The following is a 13,427-nucleotide window of genomic DNA, read 5'->3' on the forward strand; positions in this document are numbered from 1 at the left end:
TCAATCAGCATATGGCTGCTGCTCTCTGTTCCTTTGGGGATCTCAGACCTTAAGTGGGAGTGATTTCAGTCCCCAGCTTTGTCTGGGGGAAGGACTTTCAGAGAGCTGAGCCAGTAAACACCAGCAGGGTTTTATGTCTTCATCTTGCCATTTAAGGAGCTTGTGTAAGTTCTGCCTTCACCTTCTATAGTTGCATTTTTCACAAAGGGCAAGAGTCAAATTTGGAGTTACTGGACCAGCTCCTTGATGTCTCTTCTGCTCAAGCTGATTCCCTGAGAAAACTCATCCCTGGAACTTGCTTTTCTGATCCTAGCCAAGCTACTACACCTTTGCTGCTCCAGTATCTGGGTATGTGTTGAGGGGCCTGACAAAGTGTGGACTGCCAGAACCAAAGATTTTGGTTGTGTGCCTGTCCACAGCTCTTCTTAAGCTCTTCCTGCTTTTTATTTCAGAGGTGACTACTCATTTGCTTCTCTTCTTTGCCATGGCTGTGGTGGTTTGTGCTCCCAGCTCAACACCAGCCTCTTGTTCCCATTAACAGAACCCTGCTTTTCTGCATTCCTTTGGCTGCTGCACTGACGGGAAAGCTCACATGTACTGCTGCAACCTGTCTCCTGCCTCATGAAACACTTGCTTTGTTTTCACTTAGCCTTTTCTCCTGGTTATTACAGATGAACCCCTTTATGGTTACTCCATGATCACAAATGCTTTGCTGTAGGGCCTCCTGCACCTCCTGCAGTGATTACATTAACCGATCTCCTTGCATCAGCTGGGTGTGTGCAAGGGCTCCCCTGACACACTCCACCATCCAGCACTACAGGCATCCCACTGATGGCTGTGTGGGAACTGGGGTGTTAGGACAGCTGGGGTGTGCAGAAAGGTGGAATATATCTTGAACCGCTACAGATATCTTCTGCCTGTCTCAGTTTTGATTATGCCATCTCCCAGCTGTGCTCTTAAGCAATCTGGATTTTGTTCCTTCTTCTTCTCCTTTTCTGGGTGCACTGGGCTCCAGCACTCAGCTGCTAGCACAGAGCAAGGCTGCTGTGAACCTCTGTTTCCCTGCCTGTGCTTGCTTGTAGCAGTCTCTTCTCAAGGTGTATGTAGCTGAAAGGATTCCCAGGCTGGGGTGGCCATAGGGCTCTAGAGACAGCCTGCAGGCAGCTGTGGGCTCAGGCAGGCCATTGCCATGAGCCTGAAGCTACCAGCCCTGCTATACTCTGCTGTTATCAATGAAAATAATGCCTTCAGTCGTGGGTTTGGCTATTTCAGTGCTTCCTGCTGGATCTCTCTGCTCTCTAAAGCAGTACTGCCTTGAGCATACATAGCTTGTGGGTTAATTGTCAGCACCCTTGCACTATGTCGGACTAGCGAAGCCTGGTGACTGGAGTGACTGGTCATTTACTTCTAGCAGAACATCCCTGCTGGCCTCATCTCCAGGGGACATGAGATGTAGCAGCAAAGGGCACATGTTCCTCATGGGTCATGGACCTGTCTGGCCAGCTTTATCCCTCCAAGGTACCAGTGATCCTTACCCAGCACACAGAGCAGTATCCATGGCCTGTGTAAAGCCCTTCTCTGTGGGCTGCCCTCCAGTTTGGCAGGCAGGGGAAGAGCAGCCAACACAAGCTGGGCTCGAGTGCTGTGTGTGGTGCTGGCAGAAATCAGCACCCAGGAACTGTGAAGGACACCGTAGCGTGAGAGAGGTGAGCAGGGGCTGTGCCCCCACTGCCCCCACTGTGCTGCATGATCAAGTGGAGGGATAGAAGGGAAGGAAACTACTTTAAAGCCATCTCAGCCTTTGCTCAGCCTCTGATGGAGGGCATGGTCATTGCCCTTTGTGATGCTGCAATGGAGTGTGCCTCTGCCCGTTATCAGAGGAAGGGTATTAAGCTAGTTATGGAGCTGTCCTGTATCAGGACAAACAGTCCCTAATAGAGTTTTCTGCTCTCTGTCCCAGTGCCAGACAAATTGTTTAATCTGGGAAGAACATGTTCACTGCCAGGGATGCATGCTGCCTACCTCCAGTTCTGCCTGCTCAGCCCTGCTTGGATAGGGTGGAGCTGGCTTCCTCACCCCGCTGCCAAGCACCAGCCAGGCATTGTCCATGTCACCCTGCAGCAAGCACACCCAGGGTGCCCAGCCCCACCATCTGCCTTACTGCCACTGTCCCCAGAAGCAGAGGCAGTCATAGCAGGACCCAGCCCATCCTGCTGTATTGATCAGAGCAGAAACTGAGGCTGCTATCAAGAGCCAGACTGGGTCCTGTACCCTCCCTGCACCCTGTGTCTGGTGGCCAAGGCAGGGGCTGGCACTGGTGTGTCAGAGGGTGCCTCTCTTGCAGCACTGTGCCTGAACAGGGAGGAAGGAGTGCTTGCACAAGCTCTTTCCAATGTCCTTCCTGAGCTGCAGCACTTGTCCCAGAAGTGGATGTTCTTCTTATCCCTCTGCTTACACTCCCCCTCAGCCACTATCTCCTCTTTTGCCACCTCCCCTTGCTCTTGCTGGGCTGTGCAGCTACCCTTCCATGGCTGTGCCCCACAGACTCAGTGGTTTGGGGCTGATCCTGGCTTTTGCGGTTGGTGACAGTGCCTCTGTTTCCTCTGCAAAGCTGGTCTTTGAGCCAGACCCCACAAGACTGCTGGTCTATACATCCTTCCTGCCCACTATGCTCTGTCAGCCTCAGCTGATGTGGAAAGGGATGAGGGTGGGCAACACCCTTTGCCCACTGTCTTCCTTTCCCGGATGATGTGGGTTTTCCCTCTGCCCCAAGCTGAATGAATGATGCCTCTGCAGGCATTTGGATTTTGCAAGCTTAAGAAAAGGGTAGAGTCCAGGAACACCCAGGGCAACGTCACAGGGGAAGCTGGAGGGCTCTGACGCCAGTGTTTGGATGCTGACAAGCACAGTAATGCCTGTCCATGGCTGTGTGACATCAGCCCCAGGCCTGGCCTTCCAAGGCCATCCCTGCCCTGCAGCCTGGACATGGGCTGAGCTGTGCTGTGCAGAAATGCTGCAGCAGTGGTGCCTGACCCCAACACAACAAGCACCTTCATTCTGGTCAAAAGGGCCTCATTTTGCAGTGCCTCAGCGGTCACACTCCCCATTTTAACGTGAGGCTGGTGAAATAGCGCCTTGTTCTTAATGTGCTGAGCACCAGAGTCAAAGGGTCACATAGGTCCCTTACCCCTGGCAAACTGCTTGGCTGCCTGGACTTCAAACTGCTTGAAGCCAGGCTGGAGGCAAGCTTTCCAGGCTGGAAACACTTGAAAACAAGTGGTTACTGTGGGGAAAGCCACAAGTCACTTTAACTGCCAGGCAAGAGCAGGAGGTTGAACATGTGCTGCTTGACCTCCCCAGCATGCTGGAATGCTGTCCTCATGCTGGCAGCCCACTGCCCTGTTCCCACCTCTCCACACTGCACTGCAGGTGCCACTTCCCTGCAGCTCTGGGTTTCATTTCTGGAGCTGAAAGCTTCCCTACATTCTTCCAAAAGCTTGAGTTTCCATGCTCGGCTTGCTGTCTCCTGGCATCCACCTCTTACTGTTTCTCCTGGCCTGGGATGGAGATTGTGACCAGAGTGCCTGTGCTGAATCTGGAACGCACTTTTCCCTTACAAAAATGTTAATGCCACAGTTGCATGCATGAGAATGGGATTCAATAGAAACTATTTCTTCATGTCCTGGTCCAATTCCCCTCCATTTGCTGCAGCTCTCCCTCCATAGAACTTAATGTGTCACTTGGGACTGACCCATCCATGAGCTGGGGAGAAGGAAGGAGTGAGCAAGAGCCCAAAGCAGGGCCCTTTTCCCCAGCCTGTTGTGCACACACCTGCATCTCTGTCAGGGTACAGAACACTGCTCTGGGGGGTTCCAGTTGCCCTTACATTTAAGAGCACTAAGCCTGCGTCCAGGCTTTGTGGGTGCTGATGCAATGCCATAGCGCCATTGCTGATTTAGGGAAGCAGCAGGGCAGCTGCAGAATAACCAAAACCCCACACTGGATGCGATGGCCACAGTCCCCATAGCTCTCCTTGCCCCAGTGTCCTGGCCTTAGCGCTCCCGCAGCCAGCCCCAGTGCTGCACCAGAGTGCCAGTTCATAGAAACCCTTCAGCAGAAGAAGCACGTGTTTCAGTAAGGAGAAGCAGTGCTCCATGAGCTTACGCAGACACCAGCTTCACCATGACTATTTGGGTTGTGCAAGACTGCTCAGTATCTCTCCTCATCCCCACTCAACGGGGCCCAGGACGTCAAGCGTGTGGTTGGCCCAGTGTGGAGACTCAGCCCCAACAAAATTCCCATAGACCCAATTTTAGCAGTGCAGAAATTGAGTAGCTAGGGTCCTTTGGTGAAAGAACAGGGCATGGCTCCAGGGTGGTGACTCAAAGCTGCTGCTGCCATTGTGCTGGCCTTGGCGGTGCAGTAGGGGACTCTAAGGGCACATCTCGAGGTGCTGCATGCTCAGCCCGGTGCTGCTGCAGGAACTTGGCTTGGGACACTAGAAGCAGCACGGGCTTCAAAAGGCTTGAAGCACATTACCACCACACAGGCACGTCTTGTTCTGTGTTCCCACCACAGATCCTCTGTGCCACAGGATCTCTCCTTTCTTCCATCCTCGCTCTCCACTGGGTGGGGAAGAACGCTATAAGGGAACAGGAGGTTATTGTGCAGAAGACTCTCAGGCCGGAGCAGGGGGCTCCCTCCTCTAGTGCTGCGGCCGGACTCACCCCTGAACACCCCGCGGGCTGAGCCGCACCCGCGGTTCGGAGCGACCCCCTACAGCGGACAGGGAGCCTCCGCCTCGCCCGGACTAGCGGCCTCCAGGGAGCCAACGGCTGCGCGGGGCGCGGGGAGAGGGACACAGCCGGACAGCGGGGGCTGGACGGAGCTGCTGGGGCGGGAATCGCCTCTTGTGAGAGTTTTGGCCGGCGCCGGCCCCTGCCCGTAGGCCCGCGCGGCCTCCCACGCCGCGGGCGGGGAGGACCGAGGGCGGCACCGCCCGACGGGCGCAGAACGTGCCGGAGCGGGGCGGGCCGGGGCCGCTGCTCCGCGCCGCGTGGGCGCTGCCTGGTGTGGAGCGGGGCTCGCGGAGCGGAACACGCGGGGCGGAGATGCGGAGCGGGGCGGTCGGTACGCACCGGCGGGCGGGCGGGAGCGGGGCGGGGCGGGGCGGCCCCGGGCCCCTTTGTTCGGCGGGAGGCGGCGGCGCGCCGCCCCACCGCTTTGTCCGCCCTGCCGGCGGGAGCCGCTCGTCCCGGTGTGCCGTGAGTGGGGCCGGGGTGCTCCGGGACCAAGCGGGCGGTGGGGCAGGGCGAGGCAAGTGGGCAGGGAACGGTACCTCGGGCGGCGGGAGCCCCAGGCGTGGGCTGGGGCCGCGGGCGGGTGGGATCGCGGGCTGGGGGTCTCGGACAGGCCGAGGCAGCTGGGCTGGAGGCCCTCGGGGCGCTCGAGTCGGTGGGACCGGGGACCCTGAGAAGGCTGGGGTTGAGGGCTGGGTCCCCAGGGTGGTAGGGGACCGTCAGTGGCACAGCGTCCCCGGATGGGCAGGGCCGGTGAGCCCCAGGGTGGGATGCCTCCTGCTGTGCCCCAGGGCAGGGGAAACTGGGGCTCTCAGACAGGGCAGGCAGGGCAGAGGGGACTGGGAGCCCCCTGAGGAGGGACTGGGGTCGGTAGGACTGAGGGGTAGGTGTAAGGCCCAGCCAAGGTATATGGTGCTAGTCCTGACTCCCAGCGTGGCCGGGAGGCCCTGGATGGTTGTGCTTTGAAAACTGGCCTCTGGATACCTGCCCTGGGTAGGGGACAGGCTGCAGGTAGCTCTGCCCTGGCTATGCCCACTATTGCTGCCATCCCACATTGCCAGCCATTCCCATGCCACACTTCCATAGCTGTCACAGCAATGCCACCCTATGTTTTTGCTTTCCTTGGGCTTGGTACCTGTCATGGTTTAACATAGCTTGGGTTTTAGTTCCTCGAACTGTCCTTCAGCCTCATCCTCTCACCTTGTTCTTCACCCTGGTGTCAGGCTGGTGTGCTGCTATGACTAGGGTAAAGGCAGACACAAAGCATCCACCTTCCAGGGAGGTGGTGGGGGAGAGGGGCTCAAACCTGGGAGACAGGGCAGCAGTGAAACCTTGCAGGGCATATGACCACAGGAGGATGGTGGCTCTGATGGGCTGAATTTGAGTCCCTGGTGCCAGCCTGTGCCACCTCCTGCAGCAAGAGCATGTCCCCAGCATAGATGCTTGTGCTGGAGGGACTCTTCTGCTTAGGTGAGGTTGGTTGGGAGGCTGTTTGAGCTTAGTGTAAAAGATCCTCTTGTTCTGGACAATAGTGGAATCAGTGCAGCATCAATCATCATCTGCAGGGACATGCCCTGGCCAGAGGTGATGGGATGGGGCTGGCAGGGGCTTCTGGGGGTTCTGTGTAGACACATACCCTCTGCTCACCCTGGGCCATCCCTGCCACCTGCTGCCCTGGCTTGCATCATCTCATGCATAAGCTGCTGAAACCAGGGGTGGCAGTGGGTGGTGTGGGTTTCTTGTGTCTTCTTTGACCGGGAAATGTGACATGGTCCTTGTAATTTCCTCCCCAATCTCTAGTGTCAGCTATTTTGCCAGGGTTTTGTGCAATTCCTTGGCTACCCCACACTGCCCCTTGCTATCACTGTCCTGTCCCCTGTTCCATTCCCCCCACCAGCCCTTGCCTTGGAACTGCAGGGTGCTGTGAGCACTGGCCACTGCAGCCTTTGGGGGCTGGGGTCCTGCAGGAGAGAGGGCACAGCACTGAGGTTTGGTGGGAGAGTGATGCTGCATCTCTGCTGGCCCTCAGAGGTGAGCTCTGTGGAGTGAAGGGAACCTGGCTGATTAGCGTATGGTGGGGGATCCTGCTCCAGAGACCTGCCCCCCTCAGCCAGGGCTCAGGGCAGGCAGCTGCAGTGGGCCAGTGGAGCTGCCATGTGTTGCCTTCCTCCAGTAGCCTGTAGACCCTCGTGGGAGGGTGTGAGTGCTTTCACGGGGTGTGACACTGGTTAGGGACCTGTCCAGTGCCACATGATAAATGGGTGCTTTGTCACTAGGGGAGAAGGAAGTGGTTCTGCTCCTGCCTGTCCCCTCACAGTCCCCAGCTGGTGCTGCCCTACACTGGCATGTTTGCTCTGGTTGTGACTGTGCTCACTTTTCCCCTAGATGTGTCCCTGCAGGCAACCAGGATGTCCCAACCTTTCCCCATTGCCTCCACCCACCTGGCTGGCGGCAGGGTGGGAGCAGGATGCAGACAGGAGCACAGGGAGGCGGTGCTGAGCAGGGAATAAAGTTTTGGGGAGGCAGCTTCCTGAGCAGGGCTGTGTTTATGGATCTGTGGGTAAGGGAATGGACACTGGTGCTGGAAGAGGAAGCGGGACAGAGCTGGGCTAGCAGCTGGCAGATTTCAGGGTCCTGGTGAGGTGCATGCAGATTTGCTCAGTGCCTCTTTGCCTGCCCCTTCCTTACAGGATTTGAGTCAACTGCTTGGTCAGGATGAGCTGGAGTTTCCTGACGCGGCTCCTGGAGGAGATCAACAACCACTCAACCTTCGTGGGCAAGATCTGGCTGACCGTCCTCATTGTCTTCCGCATCGTGCTGACGGCCGTGGGGGGAGAGTCCATCTACTACGACGAGCAGAGCAAGTTTGTCTGCAACACGCAGCAGCCGGGCTGTGAGAACGTCTGCTACGACGCCTTTGCGCCCCTGTCCCACGTCCGCTTCTGGATCTTCCAGATCATCATGGTGGCGACGCCGTCGGTGCTCTACCTGGGCTTTGCCATGCACCGCATCGCTCGCATGCCTGAGTCCTCACGGCGCCGGCCACCGTCAGCCCGGCGGGCACGCATGCCAGTGGTGCGCCGGGGAGCCGGGCGAGACTATGAGGAGGCAGAAGATGACAATGAAGAAGACCCCATGATCTTTGAGGAGATCGAGGTGGAGAAGGAGAAGAGCCCAGAGGGTGGAGAGAAGCATGATGGCCGGCGCCGTATCAAGCAGGACGGGCTGATGCGTGCCTATGTCCTACACTTGCTGTGCCGCTCAGTGCTGGAGATGGTTTTCCTCTTTGGGCAGTACCTGCTGTACCGCTTTGAGGTGAGCCCCTCCTATGTCTGCAGCCGCAGCCCCTGCCCACACACTGTCGACTGCTTTGTCTCCCGCCCCACTGAGAAGACCATCTTCCTCCTCATCATGTATGCAGTCAGCGGGCTCTGCCTCTTCCTCAACCTCTGCGAGCTCTTGCATCTTGGTGTGGGGCGCATCCGTGATGCCCTGAGCCAGGCCGATGGCTCCCCGCTCCCAACTGGCGACAGTCCTGCACCACAATACCCCAAGAAAGCCCCCAGCGCCCCCCCCACCTACCACTCCCTGAAGAAGGAGCTGCCACAAGCCCCACTGACCAACAGCAAGCTGGACTACCGGGAGAGCCTGGCCCAGGGGCGCTTTGCCCTGGCTGCAGCTCCCCCGGTGCACAAGCTGGACCGGCTGCGTGAGCATCTGCGTCTGGCCCAGGAGCACCTGGAGGTGGCCTTCCACCTCCAGCCCCCGCCACGGCCCCCCAGTCCTGCCCGCAGCAGCAGTCCCGAGGCCAACGGCATCGCCGCCGAGCAGAACCGCCTCAACCTCGCCCATGAGAAGGGGACCACTGCCTGTGACAGGACCACGGGTGAGCCGGGAAGGGGGATGGATCCTGCCCACTGGGGTGGAGGCATAGGGGGCTGCCCCGAGGCTCCCCTGGAGAGAGGATGCCATTCCCCCTGGGGTGGGGAAAAGCTAACCTGTTTTTTGCTCCCCACAGGGCTGTGAGTGTCGCCAGGAACGACAGTGGTGTCTGCTGGAGTGGCTGCCACTGCCACCGTGGGATCGGCATCCTGCCAGGAGCACAGGGCAAAGGATGCCACACGCCTGCCCAGCAGGGCAGTCTGGGCAGCCCTGTCCCGGTGGGCAGCAGAGGGGTCGGGGGCCATGGGTTTCATTCCTACTTAATTTTCAGAAAGGGAATATCTTATTTTTGTACGTTTTTATAAACTCATCAACATGTGCACCCTGGCATTTTTATACTCCATCCCAATCTCCACTCTGGGCCTGTACCCCCCATCTCCTGTTTCACCCACTTTTCCTCCTCTCACACCCATTTTCCCCAGCATGTTGTCCTCACACCTCCCTGTGCCCCCCATGCCCTCTACCACCCACAGCAGCACTGGCTGGTGCTCTGCATGTGTTCCACCCACAGCAGCACCGGCTGGTGCTCTGCATGTGCTGGTGATTTTGGTACTGCCCCCTGAGTTGTGGGTGACTTAGGGGAGCAGGCTGGGGGTCTGGCTGGCCAGGCCAAGCTGTGGGACAGAGTGCTGGGCTGGCATTACTCTTGGAGGGGGTGGGAGGGGTCCTGGTGGCATTGCACTGCCACAAAATGACTTTGTGGCCGGGGGTGGGGGGGTGGGGGGGCGGTGCTGCGCAGCATCCTGGCATGGGGCTGTGAGTTGCAGGGCTGGCCTGCTTGGAAATGTCTGTGCAGAGGTCGGGGGCTGTCTTCCCACTGCCTCCGCCCTGTCCTGGCAGGCCGCCCTTGGACCAAAACTTGTCTCCTCCCACTCTGGCTGCAGGGCTGGGACCCCCCTGCACAGAGCCAGACCCTGGCCTCACAGTGTGGGGACGTGATGCCCCGAGCTGGGCTCGGCCTGGAGCCAGTGGAGCATTCCTCATCATCTCAGCCTGGGTCACATGGGGACTTTTGTAGCATTGTTTTTTACTCGGAAATGATTGTCACTCTGTTTTTCTGGTTTTTTTTAATATCTATATTAGTAAAGGCTGAAGACGTTTTGTACTGAACTGCTGCATCTGCTCATTCGGGAGGAAGGGGTGGGAAGGGAATTCTGTGCGTCTGCGCTGGCGCTGCCGTGCGTGCCTTGGGACCTCCCTGCTACCCGGGGTGACTCAGTTGTTCCTGCCGTGAGGAGGCGGCTGTGGCCGGGGCAGCCGTCATCATCCTGCCGGGAGAGAGATTGCACTGGCCACATTCCTATTTGGCCCTGTCACTGTCAAGGGGCCAGGTGAGGGGCTTTCCTCTGCCTCCCCATCCTCCCACCATCCCCATGTCTCCCCAGCCCTCTGCTGCCCCCGTTGCTGCACAACCTGTTGCCCAGAGCAGAAGGGATGTTGCTCTGCTCTGCACACCCCTGCCTGGGGCAGGATCAAACCCAGCCACACCATGCCCATTTTGGCCAGCACACTCCAGCATACTCCAAATCAGAGCTGGATGCCTCTTAACAGTATTTGCCCATCCCCTAATTTCTTCATCTAGATAGAAGCAGGCGTTTCCAGGCTGCTTTAGTAAAGGGAACAAGTTTATTTCACTCATCCCATTAAGCTTTCCAACAAGCTATGCTGCTGGGAGAGGGCTCACTTGTGGTGCCATGTGTGCTGCCAGCCCTGCCACCCGTGTGAGGTCCTGGCATGGGCTCACCCAGGCACATCCTGATCCTGCTGCAGCAGCCTGGCCCTGCCTGAAGCACAGGGGAAGCTGTTGAACTGTGCAGCAGGAGGAAGACACCAATCTTTGTGGGGGTGCAGAACTGCAGGAGGGAAGCAAGTGGGGAGAGATGAGGGCTAATCTGGTTGCAGACAGCAGCCTGGCTTTAGTAGGGCAGTGATGCCTTTGCCGTAGGTTGTGTCTATCCGTGCCCCACCATGCCCTGCTTTGCTCTGAGCTGGGACTAGCCCTAGGGCTAGTCTGGCAGTGTGATGGTACCAGGGCTAGCCCAAAAATCTGGCTTGTGCAGGGGAGGGTGGTACAGACAAACTCCCCCATCCCAGCGGCCAGGGTTCCACTGGGAAAGCAACTCCTCCTGGGTGGGATCACGGTCCGGGGCTGGGCTGCAGGATGCCTTAGACACAGGTGCAGTCCTGGGCCAGGATGTTGGGCACCGTCTCGTACTTGAAGGAGTACCCGCCGTCGGAGGTGGTGCGGACACGCAGGGAGCGCATGGTGCCGGGCAGGGCAGCGCAGCAGAGCTGCACACCCAGCCGGTGGCTCAGCCCGTGGCCTGCAGCGCAGCTCCCATGGCAGTAGTGGAAAACAAAGCTGCTGGGATGCACGATCCACTTGTCCCAGCCCAGCTCCTCGAAGGAGATGTTGAGGGAAGCCCGGCGACAGTTGGTGTGGGCAGCTAGCTCCTCAGATGGACGCTGCAGCAGGCTCAGGGCGGCTGGGGACCAGGGCATGGCAGAGCGACGAGCCCTCTCACTGCTCTTGGCCCGGGTGGTGGCCACCAGGAAGGGCATCTTGTCCCCCTCAGCCAGGCAGGGGCAGCCAGGGCAGCGCACCAGGAGCACAAAGAGCGGCTGCCAGAGCTGGGGCAGCAGCACTGGGGCCAAGTGAAACACTGTCCAGTGCTCAGGTGTCCGCTCTGCCATGGCTGTCACCGGCACCCGGCCCTGAGGGGACAGGGTCAGCACGTCAGGGATGGAGTGGTTGGGGGCAGCCGAGGGGCCCGTGTAAAACCAGAGCTGGGCAGAAGTCACCACACGGCTCAGGGTGTGTGCCGAGGGCTGGAAGAGGTAGGTGAAAATTCCTTCTTCCTCCAGCAGCTTGTCTGGCTGTGTGGGCTCACAAGGAACATCTGTGGGGGGGGAAAGATGATCAGGGTGTGCGCCCAAACCTGGGGAGAATCCCCAATGCCAAATGGCAAGTGGGATGTTGCAGAGGTCCCCGGAATAATGGCAGGGCTCCTGGCTGCTGGCATAGGCTGTGGCAGGGTGCAGAGGAGCTGGTGCTGTGCAGCACCTTTTGTGCTGTGCCCCACAGCTGATCTCTGCCATGCTCTAGGCTGGTCCATTACTGTCACCCCTGTCCCCCAGTATCCTCCCCCACAGCTGCTTGTCTTGCCTCTTTCCCCCAGAGTCCACATCATGCCCTGTCCCCCAGCAGTCAGCCCCATAGCTGGCAATCCTGTCCCCTTCTCCCACCCTCTGTATCCTGACCATCTCCCCAGCATCCTGGCCCATCTCCCAGTCCTGTCCCATAGCTGGTCATCCTGCTCCCTTTCCCCCAGCATGTACATCCTATCCCATCCCCCAGCATTCTGCCCCATCTCCCGCTGTTATAGCTGGTCATCCTGCCCCATGCTTCAGCATCCTGCCCTGTCCCTTAGTATCCCAACCCACCTTCCAGTATCCTGCCCTATTCCCTAGCATCCCACCCTATTCCACCCTGCTCCTTAGCCCTCCCCATGTCTCCGCATCCTGCCTGGCCAGCTGTTTCCCAGCCTCTCAGCACCCTCTTGTGCTGCCTGTCCCTCTGCTGTCTGACCTGAACTGTTCTGCCTGTCCCTGCCTGCCATACCTTTCCATCTCCTGGCTCTCCACCAAATCTCACTCATGCCCATGTCCCATACTTTCTTCCCCTTCTCTCACAGAGCACCACATCAGCCTCTCCGTCCTTTGGCATCTGCATTGCTCCAACCCCCCACCCTGCTTCACCCTTTCATCAGGATGTTCTCACCTGTGGCAGGGAATAAGATCACCTGGGAGGTGTCCTCCAGCTCCTCTGGCTCCACTTCAGTGTTTTCAAGGACGTCTCTCCGGTGTACCCTCCTTGCTTCCATCTGTGGCTCCTCCTGGAGAAGGGGGGGACTCAGATGTTCCAGCACCCGAGCCCGCACCTTGGCCAGGATGAGCTGCCGGTCAGCACCCGCCCCGGTGCAGCTGGCCAGGGCAGCGGTGGGCAGCATGGCAGGCAGCAGGTGCAGGAGCAGCAGCATGACCGTGGGGCACACAGCAGGGTGGTGGCTTGGGGGGCTCTGCCGCGGGCTTCTGCCTGTCTGCCCAGCTCGTCTGCCCACTGCGCTCCCCCCGGGGCAGGGTGGCATTGAGATCTAGCTGACACTGACGCAAACGTCTGCTCGCCGTGAATATTATCTCTGAGCTGTGAAAGCGCTGAGACGTCTGGAATGCGAGGACTGCAAGGACAGTGTGGTCTGGGGGGGGCCGGCGCCCGGGCAAGGGGGTGTGGGGGGGGGCTGCTGCCGGGAGCGGTGGGTGCGTGGGGCTGGGGAGGCCGGGCTGTGGGCAGGGTGGTGCCGGGAACCTAAGCTGGCAGGGATGGAGGGGGGGGACCTTGGGTGAGCTTTGCAGCTGCTGATGCTAGGTGCCCCACCATGGCGGAGGAGTTGAAGGTCTAGGGCTCCTGGGGCGCTAGTGGGAAGTGACAGCAGTTGTGCACAGCAGGGAAATCTGGGCAAAGACCTGGTGAGGATCAGGGGGAGTTGCAGGAGAGGCATGGGCTGTAAGGAGACCCAGTGCCCTTCCTCTCACCACTGCCTGAGGGGACAGTGCCAGGTGTTCCCTACTCACTAACCCTGCCTGCCCTGTGGATGGTGGGCAGCCTGTGCATCCCCTCTGTGCCTC

The 13,427-nt window shown here is 59.0% G+C and overlaps 2 protein-coding genes across 3 annotated transcripts; one reads left to right on the forward strand and one right to left on the reverse strand.

The window, feature by feature from the left end:
- Positions 1-4,356: 4,356 nt before the first annotated feature.
- On the forward strand, positions 4,357-9,851 carry LOC128790470 (gap junction gamma-1 protein-like). 2 transcript variants are annotated; one of them, XM_053947235.1, is made up of 3 exons: positions 4,357-5,130; positions 7,490-8,685; positions 8,818-9,851. In XM_053947235.1, exons 2-3 carry the CDS (start codon positions 7,515-7,517, stop codon positions 8,823-8,825), a joined length of 1,179 nt encoding a protein of 392 aa, XP_053803210.1. In that variant the 5' UTR covers positions 4,357-5,130; positions 7,490-7,514; the 3' UTR covers positions 8,826-9,851. The 2 variants fall into 2 exon arrangements, with proteins under 2 accessions (XP_053803210.1, XP_053803211.1); XM_053947236.1 differs by lacking the exon at positions 4,357-5,130 and adding an exon at positions 5,201-5,264.
- A 497-nt stretch (positions 9,852-10,348) lies between these two features.
- Positions 10,349-12,995, reverse strand: INHA (inhibin subunit alpha). Its single transcript, XM_053947242.1, has 2 exons — positions 12,523-12,995; positions 10,349-11,641 (listed from the first exon to the last, which is right to left on the reverse strand). Exons 1-2 carry the CDS (start codon positions 12,887-12,889, stop codon positions 10,908-10,910), a joined length of 1,101 nt encoding a protein of 366 aa, XP_053803217.1. The 5' UTR covers positions 12,890-12,995; the 3' UTR covers positions 10,349-10,907.
- Between the last annotated feature and the right edge of the window lie 432 nt (positions 12,996-13,427).

Source organism: Vidua chalybeata, chromosome 7, assembly GCF_026979565.1.
Source record: "Vidua chalybeata isolate OUT-0048 chromosome 7, bVidCha1 merged haplotype, whole genome shotgun sequence".
Taxonomy (NCBI): Eukaryota; Metazoa; Chordata; class Aves; order Passeriformes; family Viduidae; genus Vidua; species Vidua chalybeata.